We start from the raw sequence: 26903 nt of genomic DNA on the forward strand, positions 1-26903 counted from the left end.
TTCTGAGTACGAAATGTGAAATTTTAAGTCAGACACTTTTAAAAATTATTCCATTTCAGGAGCTATTTCAGGTTTGTGTTAATATTGCCATGATCTAAACCTTTTAATTGATCTATATGAAAACAATATGGAGTTGGAGTCAAAGACATTCATAATGAGGCACATAGTGAACTCTTGCCATGATGTCTTGCTACAGGAAAACCATTTGTATTATGATTTATGGTTGTTCTTTGTGTTTCATGGGAAGACTGCAAAACGAATTGAGGAAGTCAGTGTTTCTTTCAAATAAATAGCAGTTATGCACTAAGCCTGGATTTTCATGATGGTTTGCTAAATGAATTTGCCACTATGAACTGTACAGCATATGGTCAAAATCTTTCAAGGACGAGTAGTATCACTCCTCAGTATATACAGTTTACAGTAAAATAATTATGGCACAGCAAAAATTCAACATTTTAATTCACGACTCTCAAATATGCATGTAGCATAGAATAGACAATCTGGTCCTGAAAATATTGTGGAAATACTATATCTACCAAAGAATAAAAAAAAATAGGAAGTCTGCAAACACTGCGAAGGAAACACTGTTTTAATGGCCACACTTCTACTCATGCACAGAGATGGCACGACAAATAAAAATATTTGAGATACGTGTGTTTAGTCCTGTTCATCAAGTGAGACTTTTGACCTGCCTTGGGAATATACAACACAAATAAACAAAACTCAATGAAAAAGACCCAGGAGAAATTGTTTCCTTACAAACAGGATTAGCACAAGATTCAGCCAACTTACTAAATGAACAGTAGTATTTAATATTCATTTTACACAAGCACTTACTGGCTTCAGTAACAATTGCACTGCAGTGTGCTGGACAGCCTGCACAATCCCAAAGAAGGGGCCTTTACCCCAGTAGTTTGTGATAACTGCAGAGGAAGTTACTACGCAGAAAAAGGCAAAGTGACCAAGTTTGGAATTAAGGTTGCACATATTATTATACTGTGGTAAAATATCAAGTCATAAGCAAAATGAACATGACATACTTACACGGAATTGCGATCCAAACTGCTATCTGGAGCGCTGAATAAAAAGCTTTAGAGGCTTTTTTTTCTTAAGAAACTTCCCAATTAAATTATTCAGCTCCAAGATAATTAGTGAGGTTTTAACGATGCGTAAGAATCAATATCAAAATTCCCTCTTGATGATACATCATCATTTCATCACCATGATAATTTAACAGGATATAATAGATTTCTCCCTGATTCTGGAAGAACCAACAATGTACCACTGTACTTACAGGAGGTCCTGTGGGGCGGATGAGAGGGAAAGAGGGTAAAAAAAAAAAAAAAACAGAAAGAAAAGAGAAAAAAAAAGCATATATAAGCTTATGAAGTTATTCAAGAACAACACATATGTAATGAAGCCAAGCACAAGGCCTCAGGATAGTAAATGAGCAACACAGCTAATACAGTCTAGATACCTTCTCATTCAAGTACTTTTTAAATTTGGTGTGTGCTTTGCAACTTATTAATACTGCTAAAGGCCTAAATGAATACACTTACCTTACCAATTCTCCAATTAATAGTCATGCAATCTTACGTGAGTTACCGCTCCATCCATTTCCATGCAATTTCATGCCACTCCAAAAATCCCAGCCACGGACTAAAATTCACTTTGTCAAATTCCATATAAAGCATATGTAACCACATCACCAGTTTCAGTTAGCATTTAATCACAGCTTGGCTGAAAAATTGCATGAAGTACCCCTGGCATTTAACCTTGGCATCTCGTCAAGACACACATGCATCAGCATCTTCCAACCTTCCAACTTTGTCTACAAAAGGAGGTTTCAGTGGCCACCTGACAGTGCTGAACTTTCTTTTCGTCACCTTTCCTTCACAAGGCATACATATAAAATGCTCCCTATTAAAATGTCACACTTCATGAAGTGATATTTGCACACTTTTTCAATTATTTAGACTCAAAGACTTTTGTATAGCAGTTCTTGGAAACATTATCAAAGGGCCACAAATCAAATCTACTATTTCAGTCTTATTAAGTTAAGCAGCTGCAGCTCCCAAATCAATTGCATTTCATTAAGCTTTTATGCCTCTCTCTGATTCCTGAATAAAGCAAAGTGCAAAAGGAGTATAAAACAGCAGCAGCTGTACTTTGAGATTGCCTTTTGGTTTTAACAATGCAATTTTATTGTCCAATAACTAAAGTAATTTCTTTATCCTGGTAAACATTCTTAAACAGTATTTTAAGGTGCAGGTCTGTTTTTAAACAAGAGAGATCAATTTCCTTTGTTAATAGTTTAATATGTGTTTATTTGAGATGTAAAATGAATTGACAAGCATCCTGAAAAGTAATTGCCGGGATTATTTGCAAGACAATCTTCAACCACAGAATTTCCTTCTGTGCCATAGCATTTTCTCTGAAGTAGATAAAAATTCAGCCAACAGTGAATGGAAGCACCAAGGTGATTTATATTAACCTTTGGCAGGGCTTGGCATCCAGTTTGTGATGCAGGAAGTCATGGAAATAGTCCTTAAGAGCTAGGTAATTGATCATTTGCAGAGATAAGAAAGGCTACATCAGATTTACACAGATCAAGTTGATAGATTTTTCGAACTGGCAGATTAGACAAGACAGCCAAGGAGATTAGAAATGCTCATTTTCTCCTGCATTCCCTCCAGAAAATTCACCTTTATGAAAAGTTCAGTCCTACAAAGTAATCAACGGCTTCATTTCCCATGAATGTCAGCAGGAAGAGGTGCTCAGCATCTTATAACATTGTCTCAAATGAAATTTCAAGCTCCACACCAACAGAGGGGTTCTCTCAACAGCAGCCTCCCTGGCACCAGGTAATGAACCGACAAATGCTTTACTTATTTCCATAAGAACTTAATTGGTACTCCCTTCTAGTAAACAACAGTTTCTCTCATATAGAGTAGTCTACTATTCACATTATTTCCCTTAGTACCAACATCTTTAACATAAGGAATTTTATTTCCTTCTTTATTTCCTTATAAAATTGTTCACCTTAAACCAAGGAGGCCCGATGCACACTGACTTAAAGTACTCCAACTACTGACTTACATGGAGTCATTCTAACTTGCATGAGCGTGAGAAGACAACAATACAGCTTGACAGTTACCAGTGTTTTACCAAAGGCAACATGTCAAGCTTTATGAAGTGCACCTACAAATTAATGATGTCCAAGAACAGAAAACTATCTGAAAGGCTACAAGGTATATGCCAAGGATCACAATTTTTTAATATAGAAGTTCCAGAACTGTTTTTCAGAGCATGCAAGCAATTAAAACTAAAAATGAAGGCATGCTGGGTACACATCCTCACAAAAACAAACACACCAAATAACAATGGATTACATGAAATTGAAAACTTACCAGTCTCTCCTCTTCTGCCCCGCTTACCTCTTTTCCCTGGAGGACCTAAAAAGAAGATGGTGGCTTGTAACTCTTTTTCCATAAATTTTATGTAGAATTTAATTTATGTTTAGATGTCAGGGCACTAAACAGATGCATTACATCAAGTCCAGAGACTTTGGCTGAGCAGAGGCAGAAAACAGCATAATATTTGGGAAGTTAAAGATAAAATTGACAGCTACATCACCCACTATGGGCTCTCAGACAAAAGGCTGGGAGAAACTTTAGAGGTCATTCAGTTCATCTCTCTTTCTCAAGGACAATGTTAACCACATCGAAGTTATTACTGCAAATTCCACGGGCATTTTTTTTCCTCGGTATTTTGCTGTTCTGACAAGTGGAACATTTTTCCTGATGTTCAACTTGCTGCACCGAAGCCCATCAATTCTTGTACATTCCACCATGAACCCCAGAGAAAAAAATTATTCCTTCCTTCCTTCAGAGGAAGTCTTTGTATTCCTTAGAACTGCTACACCATTCTTTCAATCTCTAAATCAAACTTATCACAGGGCATTGCATTACATTTCAGTCAGTTATTCCTGTATTAAGCCCCAAAAGTAGCATTTATTTGTAAGAGCAAATCCAGCCTCCATCTGAAAATATCCAAGAAATAAAGAAACCATCATCTGGCTCACCATCCTCTACACGCTAACGACAATGAATGTGGTGTTAGACACTGCCTAAGGTGCTTTGCTTCCAGTTTATATCTGTTAGCCATGATGCAATGGCTTAGTGCCTGTATGCTCTTTAATAAGGAATCCTTTGCTACTCATTGACCTTTCTCCACAAATATTTATGTACTATTGTCAGTGTCTTCTGCACCCTCTAAAGAAAAAATATTTAACCATTTTGTCCCTCGTTTATGCACTCCAAGTTTTAATATCCTTTCTAAACTGCAGGCAACAGTACATTCTTCCTCTCCTATTGGTGACCTTGACATACCGTTCCTGAAAATGCAAGGGAAGTACATTTGCACTGCTCCTTGTACAGCTAGGAAGAGAGGCAGCAGCTGTGGTGGTGACACAGTACTGAAATGCTGCTGCTCTGAAGAGAGAACCACAGGTGGGATTCTCAAAGCTGCTGAGGAGAGGCAAGTGCACAGGTGGTATTTCCAAAAGGAGAAACGTGCACAAGTTACTCTGCTGTATCTCACTGTAACACCTATTAGGTGCACAGGTGTTTTTGTGCAAATAGTTAAGCACCTATCTGCTACTTTAAGCAGCTACAAGATTTTCTGAACTATCATCCCATAGCTTTTAAATGGATATGAATACCAAATCGTACTTTGCACTATGTATTTGCAGCATCTGGCTTAAAGGACTTACACACTGAAGAGATATTAGCGATACAATTTCAATATATATGTGAAATTGCATTGGTTTGCCAGGAAAATTAACGAATATTGATTAAAAAGAAAAGAAAGCGTAAAAAGAGGAGTAGCTCTTGCCTTGAAGGTTGAGAGTTTTACTCCTATCAGAACATTACAAAGCTCACTAAAATCCTTCTTTCTTGTTCTGTTTTGATAATTACAGTAGTAGCATAATGCAACACAAGCTTAAGACAATAATAAAACACAAAGCAAGAACGGCATTTTTTTTTGCTAAAAAACAGCAAAAGTGTCACACCAGTGTGGAGAACCTTGCAACTTCTTCCTGAAGCACTCCAGTGTTTGCAAGAGATAAAACTTCTTACACAGGTAACAGCATGTTGAAAAAATTCCCATACTTTTCTTTTTTCCCAGCTAACACTGAAACTTGTTAGAGTGCTTATGCATACACCTATCTCTGCAGCACCCCTTCACGGAGGTTTCCTGGGCTATCCTCAAGCTCACCACACAGCTGTGCAGCAATTTCGGCTGATCTTAAACATAGATGTTCAGGAGATACTTATAAGGTTCTTTACCAGGTAATGATCAGTCTTTCAGCAAAACAACTATATAGTCTCACCCTATTTTGCAGAGTTATTTTATTAAACTTTAACTGTGTTATAGGTGTGCACATGCACACACACAAATATGTCTACTAATTATGTCCTTTTGAGAAAACAAACTACTACTTCCTAAACTATACAGGCTTTCATGTTTTCCTGAACAGGCTGCTTTCTCTAAATCTTAACTGCTAACTTCATCCGCTGCTCCAAGAGTCTTCAGTTCTCAAAACCCTGGGCATTTTGCTATAAATACTACTCTTCCATCTGTCTACAGTTTAATAGCTTTGCGCTAATTGGAGGATTTGGTGGAGACACATTGCAGAAGAAGGAATACTGACTAAATTTATATTAGACACAATGTCATCTTGCAAAAAGGTTTTATTCAGCTTGCATAAGATAGACAACATATGACTCAACTACTCTGAACTTTCTTGCCCACAGTAAAAACCTTTCTAGAGTAGTGTCAGAAATGTCCATGCTGAATAGAATTCAACTCAGAGTATATAAAAAATAGCTTGTTTTGAAGACCTTTATATTAAATATATAAAACTTTGAATTTCAGTACAGTGAGATGCATTAAGATTAATGATACTGAGCAATAAGCAAAAGCTAGATTATACTAGCCGAGTTTGCCAACACATTGTTTGTCTGAGCTTACCAGTTTTACCTAAAGGCAAAGATAGGGAGTAAAAGTAAAATGCCAGAATATAAGCTGGTTTTAATTTTTAACTTAGTTTAGCTTAAAAATACTTGAAAGTATTTTTTTTACAAAACCAACGGAGCAGAGATATATATATCCAAAAAGCTAACAATTACTTATCTGAATGTATCTTCTCAAGCACTAGATTCCACCTGCTCAGAGTTTTGCCTCTTTTTTAACCTACCCATAAGAACTGTCAAACAAACAAAAAAAACCCACAAAGGAAAAAAAAAGAAACTCCACACGACCGACTTCAACCAGGTAACAGCTTTAGACTTTGACACTTGACATTTTAACTGAAACATAAGCAATAAGAAGTTAGATGTCAATAATAAGGCTGTAACAAAAAAAATCTTCCTCCCTTCCCTAAATTCCTCCAACAAAACGTCAAAATTCTTCTCAAACTTCAGTATAAGCACCTAATCAAATAGCTACCAATGAAGTAGCATCGTAGACATCATGTAGGAACAGAATGTAATTATTAAGAGGTTTTCCAAAACATTTTTTAAAACATAAAGCACAACTTTGGTAACATTCACCTCCTAGAAATAAGTATTCTAATCTTTGCAACCAGAATGCCAGATTATAGTGATCAAAATTAGAAATAATTAGTACAGATAGGCTATGATCAGATCATTGCTGTGGTCCTAGAGCAGTTGCTTCAACGTGCCTTATTTCTTTCTAATAATTTTTGTCGTCTATGTGCATGGTACTGCTAGAGGTCTGCGGCGGATGTACTATTTTTATACTGCTATATTAAGAGACAGTTTTTACTAGAGGAAAGCAGATTACAATTGTATGCACTCCACTATATGCCTTGCCATATATCAAGGAAGGTCACATAAATCAGCCACACATCTTTAGGGGTGGGAGCCAAAATGCCATCTTCACACTACAGAAAGACTCGGCTATGCACTTAAGCTTTAACAGACAAGATAATCTATCTTAACCTGATAGTTAAGAACACCATAAATCTTAATTTTAGATCTATGCCTATTTTTAAAATGAGATACAACTGATGGAAAATAAACTCAAAAAATTATTCATTATTGCATTTCTCCACTGCTTGGGCTTGAATCGTGGGCTTAAAGGATACCATAATTGATTTATTAAAGACACAAAAAAAGTAAAGATTGTATGTATTGTTCATGCATTAGGCGGCAAAAGCAGGATTCTTTTTCAGTTCAGTTCTCAATCTACTTTCTACAAAAGAGCATTCCAAAGGCTTGCACAGGTTGTCCTTCCTCAAAGGGAAAAATGACTGACTTATCAAAAGTCTAAAACAAAGATAGTGTTTTCCATCTCTAGGTACAATTTTAACCATATAAGAAATACTTCACACTGCAATAATGCGTATTTATGTGGCATTGGAAAAACTGGACTCAGGTTTTTAATTGGTATGAATCAGCGATGATGATAAATTACATTGCATTGCACTAACTAAGGACTTTGAAAACAGAAGGATAGACAAAGTGCAGTTTGCTCACATCAAGCTTTAGCTCCATAACTTCCTCTTACTCTTCTAAAGACTAATCCGATGCTGTTAAGGAGATAGATTCAATAATTAAGTAGAATTTAATATTCATCTTCATTACTAAGAGTGGTAATAGCACATTTAGACTGTACAGTCAACAAATTCTACTTTTCAAAGCAGCAGACAAAAAAAATAAAGGTCATCAGCTGATCTAGAAAGTCAAGTTTGTCTCTTTTTTTAGGAGACGTACAGGGGCAATATCAAGTTAAAGGAAAAGGATTTACCTATCTTGGGTTACACCAAACTCTGACAGGTATTCACTGTCTCTGTTTTACTGATACTCAGGATCTTGCTTACATGTTGCTTGACACACACATAATTACTGTTAAAGGCAATGATTATTTCATGTGCACATGAAAAGAATATTTTCCTGGCCATTTCAAAGAACATCCATTTCACACATAGTTTACAGCAACATAAGAATTTGTCTGTCAAGTCAGAAAAATTAATTGGTCTAACTACATCTTCAGAGTAAATCCTGAGCAACTTTCCTCAAGTTAGTAGAATTAATTCAGTATCATTAAACATAAAACTTGCTGAAACCACATGATCAAAATATCCTCAGAAAGAACATGCAGTACCATGCTGAACAGAACCAACCCCTTGCTTCCCAGCAAACTGACACCTCTGTGTTTGACAGCTGTAGTAGCACTGAGTAACGCTGCAGGCCAGTGATGCAGGTAGGCAGCAGAGAAGAGCAACAGCCGTTCAGCCTAACACCTCCTCCTGTGAAATATGCATGCCACAAGCAGCATGGTGACTCCAGTTAATACTTCATGATTAACTGCCGCCCCATCCCATTAGGCTCCTCCTCCTCAAATGGTCACTGAGTTCAGCAAACCATACTGAAAAATCCTGAGGGGCTTAGCTATCACCCAGTGGATGTCTGGGCACATGAGATTCAGACACATCTACAGTCCTTTCCCATAGCACTGCCACCAACTGCATCCCAAGTAGGGAAGAATGGGAAGACTTCTATCTTCGAAGCTGAACACATTCTTAAAACACTGCATGGATTTATTCAGGCCTAGCTCATCAGCCTTTTTGCTCTCCCTTCTTTTCTCATTTTTATTAGCTCACATAACACTTGCACTCTTCTTTCTTCCCAGTCTGTACAATCATCCCACCTGGTGTACCATTCTTCTGCTTTGTACCTCAGTCTATGTGGGACAGCCTGCTTGAACTTCCTACTTCATAATATTATCTACCTAATTTCAAGCCTCAGCTGGATAAATAACATTCATTTTCCACACACAGTACATCACCTTTTTGGCTCACCACGAAATATCACTGCATCCGCAGGACTCAGATGCATGCCAGAGGCTGTTATGCAACTTGGCTGAGGAAATGTCAAAATCAGTCTGTTCGATCCACAGCAAAGAAATCCGACCTCCCCAGGTCAGATTGTTTGTACCACTTCTGTGCATGCTACATGCCATTTGATAAGAGGTATATAGCCTAATATGATTGCACTAGTACCAGACTCTTAGGGGAGCTCAAAGTATCCCAGGATCATCACTTGCACGATAGCCAGAACTGCGTATGCACATACATAGTCTCTCTTCTCTGGTAAAGCATGCTTGAAACATGAAAGGTAACACCTCTTCCAAAAACTCTAACATCATTCAGTATTATCATTTGGATTTAATTCTAGAACTCTATCAATGTCTACTCCTTTTTTTCCCCTTGTACTTATAAAATTGTTGTGTAAGAAACTATATATGATGTAAAACATACTTCATATGCATTTGTTTCTTTTCGTCAATGGTAACTTTACTGTCTCATAAAACCACAGATGTCTCTTCTTACCTTGTCACAAGTCTGAGAAACTTACATTCCTTACCCAGTTTCTTGATACCGTTGTGGAAAATAGCACACATTTTTTAAGATGTCTCCTTTTATAAGTTTAACATACGATTTTTTTTTCAATTTCTATATCTGAATTTTCTTGAAGTCATAAATCGTAATTATTATTACCTTTTCATAAGGTTTCTCTCATTCTGCACTAAGTCTTTTAGTAAGATGAGACAGAAATCTCTCATGCTTTGTCCACAGTTCTGAGCTCTCGCTCCAACATGACTCCTACAGGAGTAGGAGTCCTCCTTCCCCTTTTAACAATACACTGGCTCAAAATGAAATCAAAGGCAAAAATTTCTTAAGACAAAGTCTTCAACTATAAAGTAGAAGATAAGCCTGGAGAAGCAAAATGCACATAAAATTCAATTCTTGTCTATGGGTAACCACTGGACAACCTTTCTTGTTTTCCACCTTGTTTTCCATCCATAGGACAGGGGGAATGGCCTCAAGCTGCGCCAGGGGAGGTTCAGACTGGATATTAGGAAAAAATTTTTCACAGGTCATCAGACACTGGCAGAGGCTGCCCAGGGAGGTGGTGGAGTGACCATTCCTGGAGGTATTTAAAAGACAGGTAGACAAGTTGCTCAGGGACACGGTTTAGCAGGTAGGAATGGTTGGACTCGATGATCCAAGAGGTCTTTTCCAACCTGGTGATTTAACCTAGAAGTCCAAAGGTACTTTCTTTCTGTAACAGCTGCAGCAGAGGGTTCACAGCAACTCTGGGTTTTGTGCATTCCTGAAACACTGCATAACTTCCACTTCTCTCTCTTCACCTGCACATATAGTGTTCTGGCACAATGCACTTCACCGGCTGGATCCTGTTCAGACCCAGGCACTGAAAGTGTTTGAAGCCAGATTTTCCCTGCCTAGGCCACGGACAGGTTGCCAAGTTGAAGCTATCTGAGAGCTTTGCAAATGCTGCTGGTGCTGTTCCCTGCGGCGAGATTCTTGAGTGTTTAAGGGAAATGACGCCTTTTAATTTCTCTGCTGGCTACGAGATCCGAGCCCAATTTGAAGACTGGGATCTACCTAACACTACATAAAACATCAGGTACACGTATCTTCTCTTAATGACACAATGTAAGGTGAATTATCTACATATTTCTACATATACCACACATGACCTTATTAACACAGATAATAGGTGTAAGAGCAAGTTGTTATGTCTACAAATCCTCTTCCCATCAGTTTCCATTTTTTTCTCGGTGTTTCATTATTGCTGTTTTCAAGTTCTATATGAGTGATCAGCATTCCAGCAAAAATGGCACCACTAGTAATAGACATACAGCATATTTTGCATTACTCTTCATCCTTATGTATGTTAACACTGGTGATGTCCTTTGTCACAGCTGTAGTTTTAAGAGTGCCTTCACTGACCTATTCATACATTTATCACAAACCTTTACTGAATTAAAGAAGTCTTGTTTAGCAGCTTTCTACACCACCTAGACACACACATGTGAAGCTGCATGGGATCCATCTAAGGTTACTGAAGGAAACAGCAGAAGTGCTCACTAAGCCACTTTCCACCACTTATCAGCACTCCCTTTCATTACAAGAAAGACACTGAGGTGTTGGAGCATGTCCAAAGAAGGGCAATAAAGCTGATGAAGGGTCTGGAGAAGAAGTCTTATGAACAACAGCTGAGGGAACTGGGGTTGTTTAGACAAAAGAAAGCTGAGAGGAAATTCTATTGCTCTCTGCAACTACCTGAATGGAGGTTGTAGTGAGGTGGGTGATGGTCTCTCCTCCCAAGTAAGAAGTAATAGAAAGAGAGGAAACAGCCTGAAGTTACACCAAGGGAGGTTTAAACTAGATAGTAGGAAAAAATAACTTCACTAAAAGGTGTTTCGAGCACTAGAACAGGCTGCCCAGGGAAGTGGTTAAGTCACCATCCCTGGAGGTATTTAAAAGATGCAGAGATAGGGCACTTCGGGACATGGTTTAGAGGTGGACTTGACACTGTTAGGTTTACAGTTGGACTCTGTGATCTTAAAGATCTTTTCCAGCCTGAATGATTCTGTGATGCATTGCAGTCCCAAAGTCTAATCATATTGACATTTTCTTGCTTTCTTTTCTCTTCAGTAGGAGGAGGACTGGCATAGGAAACCTGCTTCTTATATGACCTTATTTTAATAAGGCTTAAACAGTGCAGAAAAAAATAGGCTCTTGAATTTTGCGTTTTTCACAGGTTAGTGCATTATCAAAGTGCTGTTGCAGAACATGTGTAACTGATGATGTTTAAAATACCATCAGAGATAAAGATTAACCAACAAAATTATTCACCTCAGATCACAGCTTTTGTGTGCAGCTACATGCTAAAATTATGCTCTATCTTGCTAAAACAGTCTGAAATAGATCCCAGTAGCCTGGGCTGGAACAGTTCACTGGTTCTTACAGACCAAAACTTAGTGTTGAGGCCACAAAACTATTTTAATGAACATATTAACACTCCAAGCACACGTGGTCATCTTTGAAAACACAGAAATAGCTGCTATCACCTGGCTGACAAATACTGCTGAGGGACAGCTGAAGTATGTAGAGATAGCTATTCTATACTAGCAAGGCATTAAAGTCTTCCCATAACTTCAACTTGCCATTCCATTGTATTATTATCATGCCATATCAATAGTTGGCCCTATGATGCAAAAAATGTATGTCATGCTGAGACAAAATATTTAAGACTCATTTAACTTTTTCAGATATTAATGTAGATTAAATAAGAAATAAAGTTTCAGAATTATGTTCTTCTTTGGCTAAACAGAACTTTAATTACCTTTAGGAGCAGATTTAGACACTTTTTGACAACATGCAGCCACACTGGATGGTTAAGTAACTACACAGTGAAACTGTAGTTGTATAAAAGCTATAGCTTCAGAATCAGAAGTCCTTAAAACCTAATCCTGCATTCACCTTTGGGAAGTCACATTATATCTCAGTGTCAAAACTCTACCATCAGGAAAATGGCAAACAACAATGTAACAACAGTGGAAAGCAAGTCACCTTTCTCAAATGCAGTGGTTTGGACAGGCTAACTCTCAGACGGAGAGTCTGTCATCAGTCAACCTTTCACTAGTACCTACACAATAATACTGGCTATAGGTCAGACACAGCAGGGCTGCAACATTTCAGAAAGTGCTGAGAAACAGAGACTTTTCTGTGTCAGTCAATGTACTCCCCCACCGCAATAAGTGGCAGATACCCTTCCACGCTGTAAGCGCTATGCAGACATCTATCCCAGCTGTGGCTTTCACGTGACCTGTGCTGAGTTGCACTCAGTCTGAGCAATTTTTCACAGGACATAGTCTTGCGTATGCATGGGAGACTGGCCATTACTTTCTCTCAGAGTTCATTCTGACCTGAGGAGACCCATCACCTCCAAGCTTCCTCAAGCAACTAAAGATGCCCAGCTCTTCTGTCCTGAGGAAAAGAGGACACCTCTTCCATGCCACAGTGGGATGAATACAGACTTAGACGTATGGGGCATGCTGGGGCTGAAATCCTCACAGCATATTAGAATCAAAATTACCTTTTTTTATTTCCTCCCAAGTCTTACATCAATTTATTCCTTCTGCTATAACTACCCACCAAGATCTTCATGTTCTTTTCCTTTTGCATTTCATAAATCTGGGGTTTTTTTCTATTTTGCATCCTTTTTTCTTGCTGGCCATAAGTCTCTCAGCTGCCAGGCTCTATACAACAGCAACAGGTTGAGAAAAGTCTTGCTCAAGCACCCACATGCCTATTAGACACACCCTCAGTACTCCTGGGAGATGTAACACAGGCTGTTGGTTTTGCTTTGGAGCAGTTGGGATAGCTCACCTTAGTGCAAACGTGGGCTGCGTTAAGCACATAAAAATGATGATTTCCGCCCCCTCTCCCCCCGCCGGGGTTATAACTTAGTGAAATTGGAGTGTCATCTTTTTCCCCTACATGACTACAGAAGCTCATATACAACTAATAAAAACACCAGCCAGGGTTAAGACTCAATCTTCTATACTCCAAATTACTGTTAGATGAGATTTTATTAACAAAGAGTAAAGCCAGGATATATTTCCTCTAACTTTCATTCTTAAACATATGGCCCTATTTAAAAAAAAACAAAACCGCCAACAGACTGTGGTTAATTTTTTGGCAAAACCATAGGCCACCGACAACTGAGTCTCACAATAGCAAGGGAGAGGCAACTCTAATAGCAATATGGCAGCTACAACCCTTATCACAACTGGTCATCTTATTTTCACTGGCAGAAGGGAAAGTAAAATTACCTAAAGATCATTGATTCAGATTACTCTGAATGCTCATCATAAACTGGGAGCTTTGCTACCATCTTCAGCAAATATGAATTTATATTAATACGAGTGTTTTGAAAATCTAACTTGAAGTACTTTAAACACTACAAAACACTCTGAAGATAAAGTATGACCAATTTTCATTTTCACCCTCTTATGCTACAGCACCTACAGAACCAGTCATTACTTGAAAGGAGTGCCACCCTTTAAAACAAATTTAACCCAACTTTTAAAATCTGACAATGCCAAGAGTACTGCCTTAAAATTTATTGAGATGGAATAAAATTTATCATTTTACGTACTATGGAAATGATAGGGGGTAGGTTCCACACCACCAAAGAGCAAGACATTTTTCAATCTGCATCTGAAATGAACCTGTAAAAGCAAATGGCATACCAAATATATATGTTTACAAGATGTAGCTGAACCAAATACATGTTTAAGTGACTGCAGGCTGTTTCAGTTTTAGTGCCTTTTGTAAATCTGCAGTGATCTATTTTAGCCTACCTATAGGCTACTCAACTTTTCCCACATTTTCTGGTTTTTTATCTGAGCAGTAAGCCTAAAATATGAAGTATTGGCACAAACAAGTAACATTTCCATCACATAGTTTGCCATATCAGTTTCATTATATTCTCCCGCAAAGTCACTGAAAAACATTTTTAGATTTTTAAATATGTGGAACAAGAAGATCAATACCGTATTCAATTAAAACTGTTCAGCACAAACGAAACAAATATTTAATATCCTGGACTATCTCCACTTACATTGTGGAGTCCAGGTGTCTCCTCTTTACTACAGATTTGATCCGCATACTTAACTTTTAAGCTATGATTGACAAGACTTTTGTGATTATGATGACAAATTAAAGTGTTCATTGAATTTAGAGGGCTTTTATTTCAGTTGTGACAGTAGTGTTCTGGCAGACAATGAAATACAATATCACAGGATTAAGGGCAGCACATAACTAGTCAGGCACTGGTACTGCAATCATCTTGGTCTAAACCACACATGCTGATCACCCATTTAAACATAAAACCCTATCCCGAGCCATGCATATTCTTTTCAAAGTCTTAGTCATGTGCCTCCTCTCATTTCTAACATAATAAATATATCATCTGACTAGGAGCTTAGTGACAGCTGCACAAGTTAGTTCTAATTACAAAAAATAATAAGCGGCTTTAAAAGGTTCAATAAGTCTCTATTGCATAACAGCACCAAAGTACCACAATTATAGATTACAAGCAAAAGTAAATAAATAAGGACTGTGCCAGGACGCCTTACTCCCAAACACAAAGTATCAGTTTCTTCTAGAAAATTTATAAAAACATCCCCTCTATTGATGCACAGTTGACCTACAGAAAGGGAAAACATCAAACTGAATACAAATGCTTCAAAATATTTTATCCAAATTAACACAGGAGGTACACAATTGCAAAAGACCAAAAATAACAAAAATGAAGCAACTTTTTCACTTTGGTTTACATCTTTGAGCTGTCTGTGAACTTTTGCAGTGATACTGGCTCTGGTTCCTAAGGAGACACACATTCAACGTGACAGATAGCAGTAAAATATTTTTATTATCTTGGGCTACATCCTACTCCTTAGTCTCGATTATTTCAAACAGCATACTCATCTGAAAAAAAATGTCTTCAAAGAAAATACAATCTCCCATGCTTTAAACACCCTCATGAGACTAGATTAGTGAAATACAGCAATGTGTCTTGGATCCACTGGATATTAATCCAGGTTGAGATGCAAGTGCGCTGGATAATGGCAATAAAAAAAGACTTCAGCAGATGCCAAAATAACTTGGATTGTTCTTGCTATACAAGTCTTTTTCATAATTTAAAAGGACAACGAAGGAAAGCTGTACTAGGTCAGGCTCTAAGATTAAAGAATTAATGGATAAAATAGTTTATTATACTATTACAGTGACTTGTTTCACTATATGTTTCCAATTACTTTTAAAGTGTCAAAACCAGTGTGATATGAATGTAAACCTTAGTACATGTCCCACAAATAGAGAGCTTGCAGAAAACAGCGCAAGAGGATGGATGCTCTCAGCTGCTTCTTTGTGACCAGCTGTATCTTCAGTAGCTTGGAAACCATCCAATGCTGTAACTTTGTCAGCCGACTGTAACCCCATGTTGAACTTAAAGAACTTAATCCACTCTATTATTGCCTTTTCACAGGTGGAACCTGTGCCCTTTTCTTTTATCAAGGTCTTTGTCATGACATAATAGAGACTCCAAAAATCTACTGACTGTTCATAATAATTTATATAGATCATCCTTTACCCATACAAAGAAAAAGTACTATCAGTACAAATAAGTAAAAAATTCCATCTCAAACAAAGCAGATGAGGTTGATCTATTATTTCAGACTGCTAGACAAACAAATATACATTCAGAGACAAGTGCACACACAAAAGAGCTTTCTACTTTAAGGTAGCTCCAGGGTGCCTTATCAGTTTTGACTGAGTGTTTGACCTCCTCTGAAGCTATGGGGCTTTAATTTGAGCAAAGCTTAATATTTGGTTCCATTTCAAAGAATACAAAGAATAAACAATGTAATGGACATCGTTCATAATACATTACAAAGCTATCTATCCTCTAACATACAGTAGATGTATGTTAGAGTAAAGATGTATGTAAGATGTATGTTAGAGTAGATGTATGTAAGTAAAGATCCTTAGACACCAAAATTACACACCAGTTACTTATAACCTGTTCTTGTTTATGCTTGGAAATTAACTGCAAAGTTTACTCACAGTATTTTTAGAGAGTGAAATAAAGACATTAACAACAGTTTTTTACATATCTACTACAAGCACAGAGTTAAAGCTGATTAGACTGATCCATAAGTCAATCAAATTAATCAAATTCATAAATAGCAGCATAATTTTCTAACTGTGTCCAAGCATGAGTGGGTAAGGGAGTAAGCCTATTACAAAATAAATACACCTCGCTGTGAGCAGGGCAACCTGTTTGGGAATTCCAACTGCAAAACACAACTGTAGCTTTCCTCAGTCATTAAGCAGCAATAACATTTGGAGTGAAATGACAAAAATGGAAAACAAGCTTGGAAAGAGCAGCTCTTGGCTTTTTAACCTACAAGTCAAGCTGCAAGGAACCTGCTCTGTGTGAAGAGCTACTGAAAATCTGCCTCAGAGCATCACAATAGAACCTTTAAGGAACCAGCCATAACAGATTATTCCTTATACAGCTCTTTGAGCAAAAGTTACATTTTTAACCTGCCCAGATGTGACATATACAATGTGTCACAAATGGAATAAACTACTTTTTACAAACATATTTCTTAATGAAACTGGACAGTATGACTTAACACTGCCTCAAAAGAATGGGATGTTGAAAAGCACTGAGCTCCGTACTACACCTAAAATACTATCCAGATTTAATAAATTTATATGGTGCTGTACTTAAATATCCTGAAAGCAGAATTTACAGGAAATCAATCATTAGCACTTCGCTATGACTAAGTGTTGTGTTTTACTAGAGGCAGGGAAAAACTATATTCATAACGCCCATTAACATTAAGCATCAATAAAAGAATCGTCTTTTAAAATTAAATCTAAACTTCAAGGACTGAGTCAGGAAGTGAGACATCCTCTTACCCCCTTACAAAGGTTACAACACTGTCCTTGCAAGAGCCACAGACCTACCAAAAATGTCTAGCATTCTCCTTCTGAAAATAACACGTGCAGAGCTCTCAGGCAAGAAAATAAACACAGCCTGCAGCTTTAACTAGATCCCCAAATCAGCGATATGAACTCATATGTTCCTGAACAAAATACTAACTTGGCAACAATGTCTGGAACAAGTTATAGTTTGCATATAAACCTACTTGGCAAGCCAGACAGCAGAGTATTGGAATAATTTCTCTTGGGTAAAGGCAGAGACTAACTCCTCGGTGTCAGTCATGAACAAGCATGCTAGGGTTTGGCAGTATTTCTCAGACTGTAATACAGGGTCACAATCATCTGCTGAACATCAAAGCCCAAACATCGCATCTGAATTAAGACCACAATATCAACCCTAATTAAAGGGGTAGTGGATGTAATCAGTGAAAGTCCAAACTGAAAAACTGTGAAACCACCTGTCTACCATCGCCCTTCAAATACAGCCATAAACTAGACAGTGCTAGAGTGGACATGCACGCATATACACTAACACAAACTGAGAAGGAAGCAAGCTTTAGCAGATCCAGGAGAAGCAGCCCCTTTCCATAGGCCACACAACAGCAAATCTGGAAGTCTATTAGGTCTTCAGGTAAGTTACACAAAAATAACAGACCACAGAAAAAGTATTAACCATATTATTACAAAGTTCAGTGATTTCACCATAATATAGTAAGATTTACAGAAAAACAAGGATTTTTATTGTTGTTATTTACAGATCCTTACTTAGGAAATTATACAACCTGTTGGTAAGAGCAAACAATTCCATTTAGAATCATAGAATCATAGAATAGTTTGGGTTGGAAGGGACCTTAAAGATCACCTAGTTCCAACACCCCTGTGATAGGCAAGGACATCTCCCACTGGATCAGGCTGCCCAAGGCCCCACTCAACCTGGCCTTGAACACCCCCAGGGATGGGGCATCCACAGCTCCCCTGGGCAACCTGTGCCAGTGCCTCACCACCCTCACAGTAAAAAATTTCTTCCTAATTGCCCCTAGTCTTATCACTACAAGCCTTTGAGAACAGTCCCTCCCCAGCTTTCCTGCAGCCCCTTCAGGTACTGGAAGGTCGCTATAAGGTCTCCTTGGAGCCTTCTCTTCTCTTCATGTTTGCCCAAGTTAACACTTAAAATCAATTCGGAAAAAAACAAAGATCCCATTAGTGAATATGAGTCTCTAGACTCTGCCAGAAACAAGTTGCCCAAAAAAGTTTTACTGAATTAGATTACAGATTCAGACCATGTCTTTCAATTTTCTAGTGACAATAAATATATAAAAGATTTAAAATTAGGGTAACATTTATATATTAAATAAAAGCAGACCTTTAACTATTAATCTAACTTTCTGAAAGATTGCATTGATTCCTGTGCAAAAGAGCAGCCACTCATACTGATGTGACATCAGACAGGTACCATTGGAGAATTGGACACAAAGGAAGAACACCTCAAATATTTAAAGGTATGTCAAAATAAACGGTGTTGAAAGCAGGACAAGGATTGGGTGAGGATAGATGGGAAGACAAATCTGCAAAAGGTTCACTTAAAGGCTAAACAGGAATTCTATAGGGGCAGTCATTTGCATTTATGCTCTTCAACTCTGCTCAATTCAGCATGAAAACAGAATTCTGACAGCCAGATACTGAGTCATATAGCTATTACATATTTAAAAGCAAAAAACCCAACTAAACAAAAAAAAACATTTGGTGGAGAAAAGGAAGAGGGAGAGAAACTTTCAGCCTTCTGAGTCCTGATTGCCTGCAGAAATGTCATCACTGACGGAAATTGTCCAGATTTCATTACTTTTAATACGTTCGGCAGATTTCCCTCTTCTGATTATCACAGTAGTCAAAGATTGTTATTTCACTTACGGAACAATCAGTAAATGCAACTAGCACTCTATGATCAACTCCTGATTTTGATTATTAAAGCTTTCAGAAAGATGCTACTGCTTTCCCTCTTCTAAGGTATAACAAGATAGAAGTAACCTTTCCTCTAAAAATGAAATCCAGCAAAGACAAGGGCCAGAAAACAAAGATGTCGCTGGTTGGTTCATTAGGTCTCTGAAAGAAACTTCTTTCTGATTCATAAGCCTGATACTCTCATTGAGCTTGCCTAAAGCCTGTCTAAAATGATCTACAGAAAAGGCGCGTACTCCATTGGGGCTCAGGCTCCCCAAGTTTTGGAATATGGACAAGGTAATGAATGCATGGGGTTGGTTATGATCTTTAATGAATATAACACCTACTCCCTTACAATCAATTTAATAAAGGCTTTTTTTTTTTTTCAGTGATGGTCACAAAGTATAAGCCACTCTTAATTCCTCCTTCCAAGCCTCCTTTCTAGCACCACATCACAAATAATATACATTTAGTACACAGGCTACTACAATTCTCTCTTTAAAGCAGTGAGATCTATGGAAGAAAATGCTTAAGTAATAGCCAGATACTGTTAGAAGCTCCATTACTATCAATGCCAGTGGTACATTGGCCACCTTAAACAGGACTGAGTTAATGTTCCAGGGTACAATCATGTAACTTTCACCATTCAACACACGAAGTAGTAAGGTAAGGTAAAAATACATACTTTGGATATACAAAAGAAATACTGTCACAATAAATTCATAGTAAGTAGCCTCATTTGTTAGACTATCATGCTTTTAGCCAAAACTTCTGAATTTCTCTGAAGAGTTTTGCTATACAGGTTATGGCTATTAAGTCATTTGTTTCTTCTTCATAAGCTTCATCAGGAAGTGTGCATCCAAAAGTTTTTGATAAAGCACACAAGCATATGCAATGTATGTAAACACTTGAGGAAGAACAGCTCACAGTGGTGAAGCTATTCGAAATCAGGTTATTACTTCCGCTTGAAGAAGCAAATTGAATATGGAAAACAGTTTGCTAGCACTAATAAAATTGCAGGTGCTTGCTACCATGGAGCTTTTGGAAACCTTCATGTATTTATCATCTCTAGTTCATACAGATTTTTCACAGTGGGACCAGCAGGAGATTACCTTCCAAAGTCTTTTAAATTGCATAAACAATTCTAAGATTTTGTTTAGTATTGTTGCAGTTCTCCCAAACAGTGAATCTATCATATGGAAAATTGAGATGCACCAAACTGTCAATGGAAATTAATTCATAGTCATTTTCCCAGAATGCAATGTAAAACCTTGATCATTGAATTTTGCATGTTTTAGAGAACTGAAAACTTCAGTCATGACTGCAAAAGCACCTTTGCCCCCAAAAAACATTTTGCACCATGTGAGTGCAACACATGTAGAAAAGGTAGTGCTACAGAGTAGAAAATAGTAGACTGGAGTCCAAAGTGCTCATCTATTATAATAAAGGTGGAATTATGTTTTGATTCTTCCTCTTGCTGCAACCTAAGCAGTTCTCACAGCCTCCTGTATCCAGCACCAAATAAGGATGAATCTCAGTTTTCTGAACTACTTCATTCTTGCTTGTTACCCAGTCTAGAAGCATCTTTCAGATAATTCTTTTCTTTCCACAAGATCTAACAATATTTCTATGTATCTAGACATATAATACTGGCAGATTTCAGAGCACATTTTCACAAAGAATGAAAATGTTAGCAATCTTCCCAAGTATCCCAATACTTTTTCCTTGTCATGAGATCCTCAACACCTTCCACAGTAGCAAAGTGCATAGACATCGTTGGTTTTTTTTTCATAATTAACCTTCTAAGCTCAAGAGGCTGTCACACATAAACATTACCAAAAAAATCAGATTGAGAGTTGCAATTCTTTTAATATGAGTTAACACTCTGTAGATCATCACAATTAAATGTCAAATCCCAATTGCCCTATTGAGGCTCCATCTGGAATACTGTATCCAGTTCTGTGGTCCCCAGCTCAAGAAAGACAAGGAACTATTGGAGAGAGTCCAGTTGGGAGCCATGAAGATGATTAGAGGAATGGAACATCTCTCTTATAAGGAAAAGCAAAGACACATGGGTTTGTTTACGCTGGAGAAGAGAAGGCTGAGGGGAGATCTCATCAATGCTTAAAAATAACTAAAGTGCAAGAGTCAAGAGGATGGGTCCAAACTCCGTTCAGTAGTGTGTAGTGATAGGACAAGAGGCAACAGGCAAAAACTGGAACACAGGGAGCTCCACCTCAACATCAGGGAAAACTTCTTTACTGTGAGGGTGACAGAGCACTGGAACAGCTGCCCTGAAAGGCTGTGGAGTCTCCTTCTCTGGAGCTATTTAAAATGCTTCAGGACATATTCCTGTGCAACCTACTCCAGTGAACCGTCTTTAGGAGGGAGATTGGACTAGATGATCTCCAGAGGTCTCTTCCAATCCTGACCATTCTGTGATTCTGTAATTCACGCTCATAACTGCCATACCATGTGTTGAAAACTTCCTTCACCTAATATTTGCCTTATGAATATAGGAATTTTTTAAGAAAGGGAATAATCTGTAGTGTTGGGAATTAGTAGGTTTTAACTAATTTTTTAAATGAAGTAATGAAAAACTGACAAGAACACAATTATTATTTTGTCATCTTTGCATCAACACAGTGAGAAACTTTTCTAAAGATTATACTAAAACTCTTAAAGGAGTTTAAACTGCTATCTCAGAAAACGCAATAACTGAGTTTCAAAGCCTAAAAAGAACATGAATACAATTAATACTTAAGTCAGAAACTTACCCTGAGAATATTCTGAAACTTTTCAGTATTTCTAATATCTTTGCACTAATTTGTTATTTTCCTCCCATCATGAGTCAGTAATTTTGGTTTCTCTTGAGAACTTAGGCTCTCAGGATCACATCATCACCTCATGAACTATAAAAACATAGAAATTAAAAACTAAAAAGTTGAATCACTCAGTATTTACAGTTTATATACTTTGCACATGAAGATAGCTTCTTTACTACCAGTTCTTAGAGTAGTCACCTACTTTAAAATCTTGGTCAAGTAACATTAAAAGGATGTAATCCACTTCCTATTTTCCAATGTGGATTTGACTCTGCTTCCTCTAATATCCAAACTATTACATTAGAGAAGAGAAGAAAAGTTCTCTATTCACGAATCATAATAAGCTGACTCTGAAACTTTCATTTAATGGGATTATTGTGTTTGAGAATAACATTACATTAGCATGTTTATTTCTGTTTCTGGCAACGTAAGGACAATCTGCATGCATCTATAGCATTCATACTATTAATGTACTACTCCAGGTTTCAAACCTGCAAATATGTATCTCCTCCTGGTATTATGAGTATTTCTGCAAATCAAAATGTACAATTTCCACTCTATCACATTGGCCAGTACAGCAGTTGCCAGTAAGGGCTTTAAATCCAGCCTTACAGTCACTGGGATTAAGAAATATATAGTGATATTTAATGGATCTACACAAAAAACCTCAAAGCTAACACAACAAAAATAGCAGTCTGTGCAGGATTATTGATTTTCTTTTTTCAAAATGATAATCTCTTTAAAGACATTTTTTAGTTATTTCAAGGTCAACACTTACTTCCCAAAACTCACTACTGCTAATAAGAAGGATCATTAACTGAGCCCTGCAAGATCTTTAAAAGGCCACATATAAACATCACGTACTCCAGAGTAATAGTTTGTATCAGCCCAGATAGCTATGGCATGTTTTCACATCAGTGACTTAACATTATCACTACAGGAGGCTTAAATGTTTTCTTAACAGTAAGCTATCTTCTTCAGGAGTTCATGCCAATTCTACAGTAGCCACGTGCAAACTTGCATACTGGGATTTTATTCCTGTCTAAACTAATGAACTCTAAAGACATCTGCAGCTGGGCATAATGCCCACACTGGTACAATTACAATGCTATGTCAGCTTCTCATTGTTTAAGGTGATGGATTTCATATCTGGGCACGTTATCTTGCTGGAGTCAATGGTATTTTTTTCTTGGAAGCAAGCCGGAATGGCATAGAACTGTGCCAATTTCGAAGCACTGTGATGTGTTTCTGCAGCCTTTTTCATAGGTAACATTATATAGCAATTTCGACTTTGTACTCTGCCAGCACTTTATCCTGAACAGGTGCTCAAACTTTCAGACTGTTACAGTGCAACGTATTTGAGAAAATGAAGTTATGAATAGCCAACCTCTCAACAAAACAGCAACAGCAGCATGCAAGTAGACTGGCACATTAAATTTAACAGGCCCCTCAATAAGATCCCACCTCATATATTAGATCAAGGATCACATGTTTCATTGACAAGGGCAAAAGAGCTTTAAACTTTGAAACAATAGAAAAACATAATTCCCAGCAACAGTTTCCAGTTGTATCCGCAACTGAAGACAGATCCTTTGGCTTCCAAATATCTTCTTGCTACTCAGTCACCGCAGAATGCAGTGTGATCCAAGATGTTTTCCCAATGCTTACACTTGTTAATTCAACACTAGTAAAATACAATACCTTTGGTACCATGAATAAAAATATAACCGCCTATTTACATATTTGAACTTACAATGTTTGAATAAAGGTTCATAATATTCCATACAACAGACAAAAAGAATGTGAATAGTAAGTATCTGTTTGAAATGCATGTTGTCTGGCTTACAAAATGGGAAAAACAACCAATACAGAGTTCTCTACAAATCAGTGCTGGTTAAAGAGCAAAAAAAGAATCCACTCTATGGCTCCCACTCCTACCCACCACAACCAAAAAGTTACCGTTTAAATATCATTCACTATGAGACATAAATCTCATAGTTCATAAATATCGAGAACATACCAGATATACATTATACATTAGCTAATGCACAAGCAAATTTGCTCTGGTGAAGAAAGAAAAAAATAAAGCTGGAGCCATACCAAAACAAAAGTCAACCAAAATTACTTTATTTAAATAACTTTTTAGAAATAAATATACAGATTTCCACAAATATAACTAACTACGAATACCTTTGAAACAGTTATCCCAAAGGGAAGCACATAAGAAGCTGCAAATATATTGAAAAGCCATAAAGGGATAACTTCCCACTACAGATCCTGCTCAGAGAGATACATAGTCAGGCATTAAATTCACCTGAAAGAAGTTCACGAGACAAGAGGCTGCTTGCTCTGAATTTGCAAAGGTCTGCAGAGTGCAGCATTAACAAGCCCTAAAAATTGGCAAGTGTGCTACCTTCACAGTCTTCATAGTGGACCATCCGTGAAATGTGCTGTTAGCACACACTGAGGCCAGAATATATCCTGGAAAGAGACATTTCCAGTTCTGTAACTCATTTGTGTTATGTGACTCTAGGCAGGTCGTAAAATCTGTCTGAGCCTCGGTGTTTCTCTGAATGAAACTGGTACAACCGCCCCGAACTCTGGATGATGCTGATAAATGTGATGTGTGCAAAGTAGCCTGAGACTGGATCAACATGCCATAAAAGAGCAAACTATTACCAGTTCATCATCATCTGCTGCTCCACGATTGAGAATCTAGTTTTAGCAAAACAGATTGTACAGAAAATCACAGTATCTTCACAGACCTTTTATGGAGCTAGTTTAAAGTCCCATCAGAATTTCTCAGGCACCTACAGAGCATTATATGACCGCTACAAACAGATTTAATAACAGGTCCAGTGGCACGGTATGTTGTGTTGTGTTGGTCAGCAGGGGTTGTGACAAGAAAAGAGTTATCAGACAGTGAGTAATAGAACACCTGCTGTCACCTATAGTCTGCTTTGAATCCATGCTATACAGTTTCATCACTGTCAGCATCAGAGTGTGAGTAATGCTGCAGGCCATACATGGACCTGTCTGTCAACCTCCTAGTGTTTGGACAAAATATCCTGAGAAGCTGATGCAGTGGTGACATTTGAGAAATGCAGGAATGATGGCTGTATCCCAGCCACTCAGCAATGGCATTAGTGATTCATGCTGTGGGTATTATTCTTAAATTCTATGAAACCTTTCATTGCACAAGAGTCGCATACGTGGAATCAACACGGCCCCTCAGAACTTCTCCAGACTTTTCTTGCATTTAAAGCTTTTCAGTACTGAAAAGAATCTGAACTGATATCTCTAAATTGAAGCATAAGGGCACACAAAAGTTCTGTGATGCATCCAGATATGCTGTCTCACTAACGCTGATCTGATCAACCGCCATGCAGTGACCTACTCTGGATCCACCTCCCAATGTATCATTTGCACAGGTGCAAGAAAGGACTGCAGAGTTCAATGGAATCAACATAAACGCAGTTTACTTGTCACGCATATAAATGTGCAGTTAAGACCTAGAGTCCCTCTTCTGTACTTTGCCTCCCCAGCATCTCAACAGAAGTAAACGGAAACATATACACATGTCTAGAGATGAGGGTTACAGGAGCTGGATCCTATATTTCATTAAAATCAGTAGGGTTCAATTTTCTCTCTTCCCTTATTATGTCACTGTATAGAAGAAAAAATTTTCCAGTCGCAGCTCTGAGATCTTCCCTCTGAATCTGAATCAGCAACTCCAAAGTTCTACGAAAAGTCCTAGGAAAGCTTCCACCAACTTTAAAGATGTGTTTCCTTGCATATGATCTGCAGGATTTCTGGTACCTATTGCAGCGGAACAGGCTGCAAAAAGGTCAAACAACTCTCAACCTACTTCCTAAGTTATCACAGATCTCAAAAGCCTAACAATTAGTAGAAGTATGTATAAATGCTTCTTTATCATACAATTCCATATTTACACTGGAATTATATGTTTAATTGGGGTAGGAAAAGGATATGCATGCTGTGATGGTCAGATAGTTATTATACACTTAGAAATAATTAAGTATCTGCCCATAAGCAAGAAGTTCCCTTACAATCTGACATCATGAGCTGGCAATAGAGTAGTAGTCAGCTCTGAAAGATGATATTTTGCTTTCTAGAAAGGATTTCAGACAAGTGGTACTGAATCAGTAGGTACTGCTCCTATCTGACGTTCCGTAGGCTATTCAGCCAATGTAGAGTTGCTGCCTACCTAAAAAGTACAAACTCAAAATAATTTCAAAACCCTCAAAATTTATCCAAGTTACTGGAAAACACAAAATCAGCTTTCAGAGTTAGCTTTTCACCTTGCCAGAACTCTGTCACTAGGGAAATACTAGATTTCAGGCAAATACATTTGAAAAGGAAAAATCTTCTACAAAATGCTTCTGAAAAAACAATTTTGAATCCCTAAATTACTTCATCTCTGTGGTTTCTTTCCATTTAAAGACAGTGAGGCTGGAGTAGAGGGGATGTGGAGATCAGAACCATAGATGGACAGTGTACAGCACTCCATTTTAGACTAGACATGAGGAATTTCTTTACCATGAGGGTGGTGAAGTACTAGAACAGATTGCCCTGGGAGGTTGTGGATGCCCCATCCCTGGAGGTGTTCAAGGCCAGGTTGGATGGGGCCATGGGCAGCCTGGCCTAATGGGACGTATCCCTGCCCATCGCAGGCGGGTTGGAACTAGATGATCTTT

The 26903-nt window shown here is 37.8% G+C and overlaps 1 protein-coding gene across 1 annotated transcript in view; it reads right to left on the reverse strand.

The window, feature by feature from the left end:
* COL25A1 (collagen type XXV alpha 1 chain) overlaps positions 1–26903 on the reverse strand; it is a 321366-nt gene that overhangs the window by 152713 nt on the left and 141750 nt on the right. The window contains exons 3-4 of the mRNA XM_054064743.1: positions 3411–3455; positions 1295–1302 (exon numbers count right to left, since the gene is read on the reverse strand). Coding sequence (XP_053920718.1) covers positions 1295–1302; positions 3411–3455 — 53 coding nt within the window. The remainder of the gene's footprint in view (positions 1–1294; positions 1303–3410; positions 3456–26903) is intronic.

This window comes from Cuculus canorus, chromosome 4 (assembly GCF_017976375.1).
Source record: "Cuculus canorus isolate bCucCan1 chromosome 4, bCucCan1.pri, whole genome shotgun sequence".
NCBI classification, from domain to species: domain Eukaryota; kingdom Metazoa; phylum Chordata; class Aves; order Cuculiformes; family Cuculidae; genus Cuculus; species Cuculus canorus.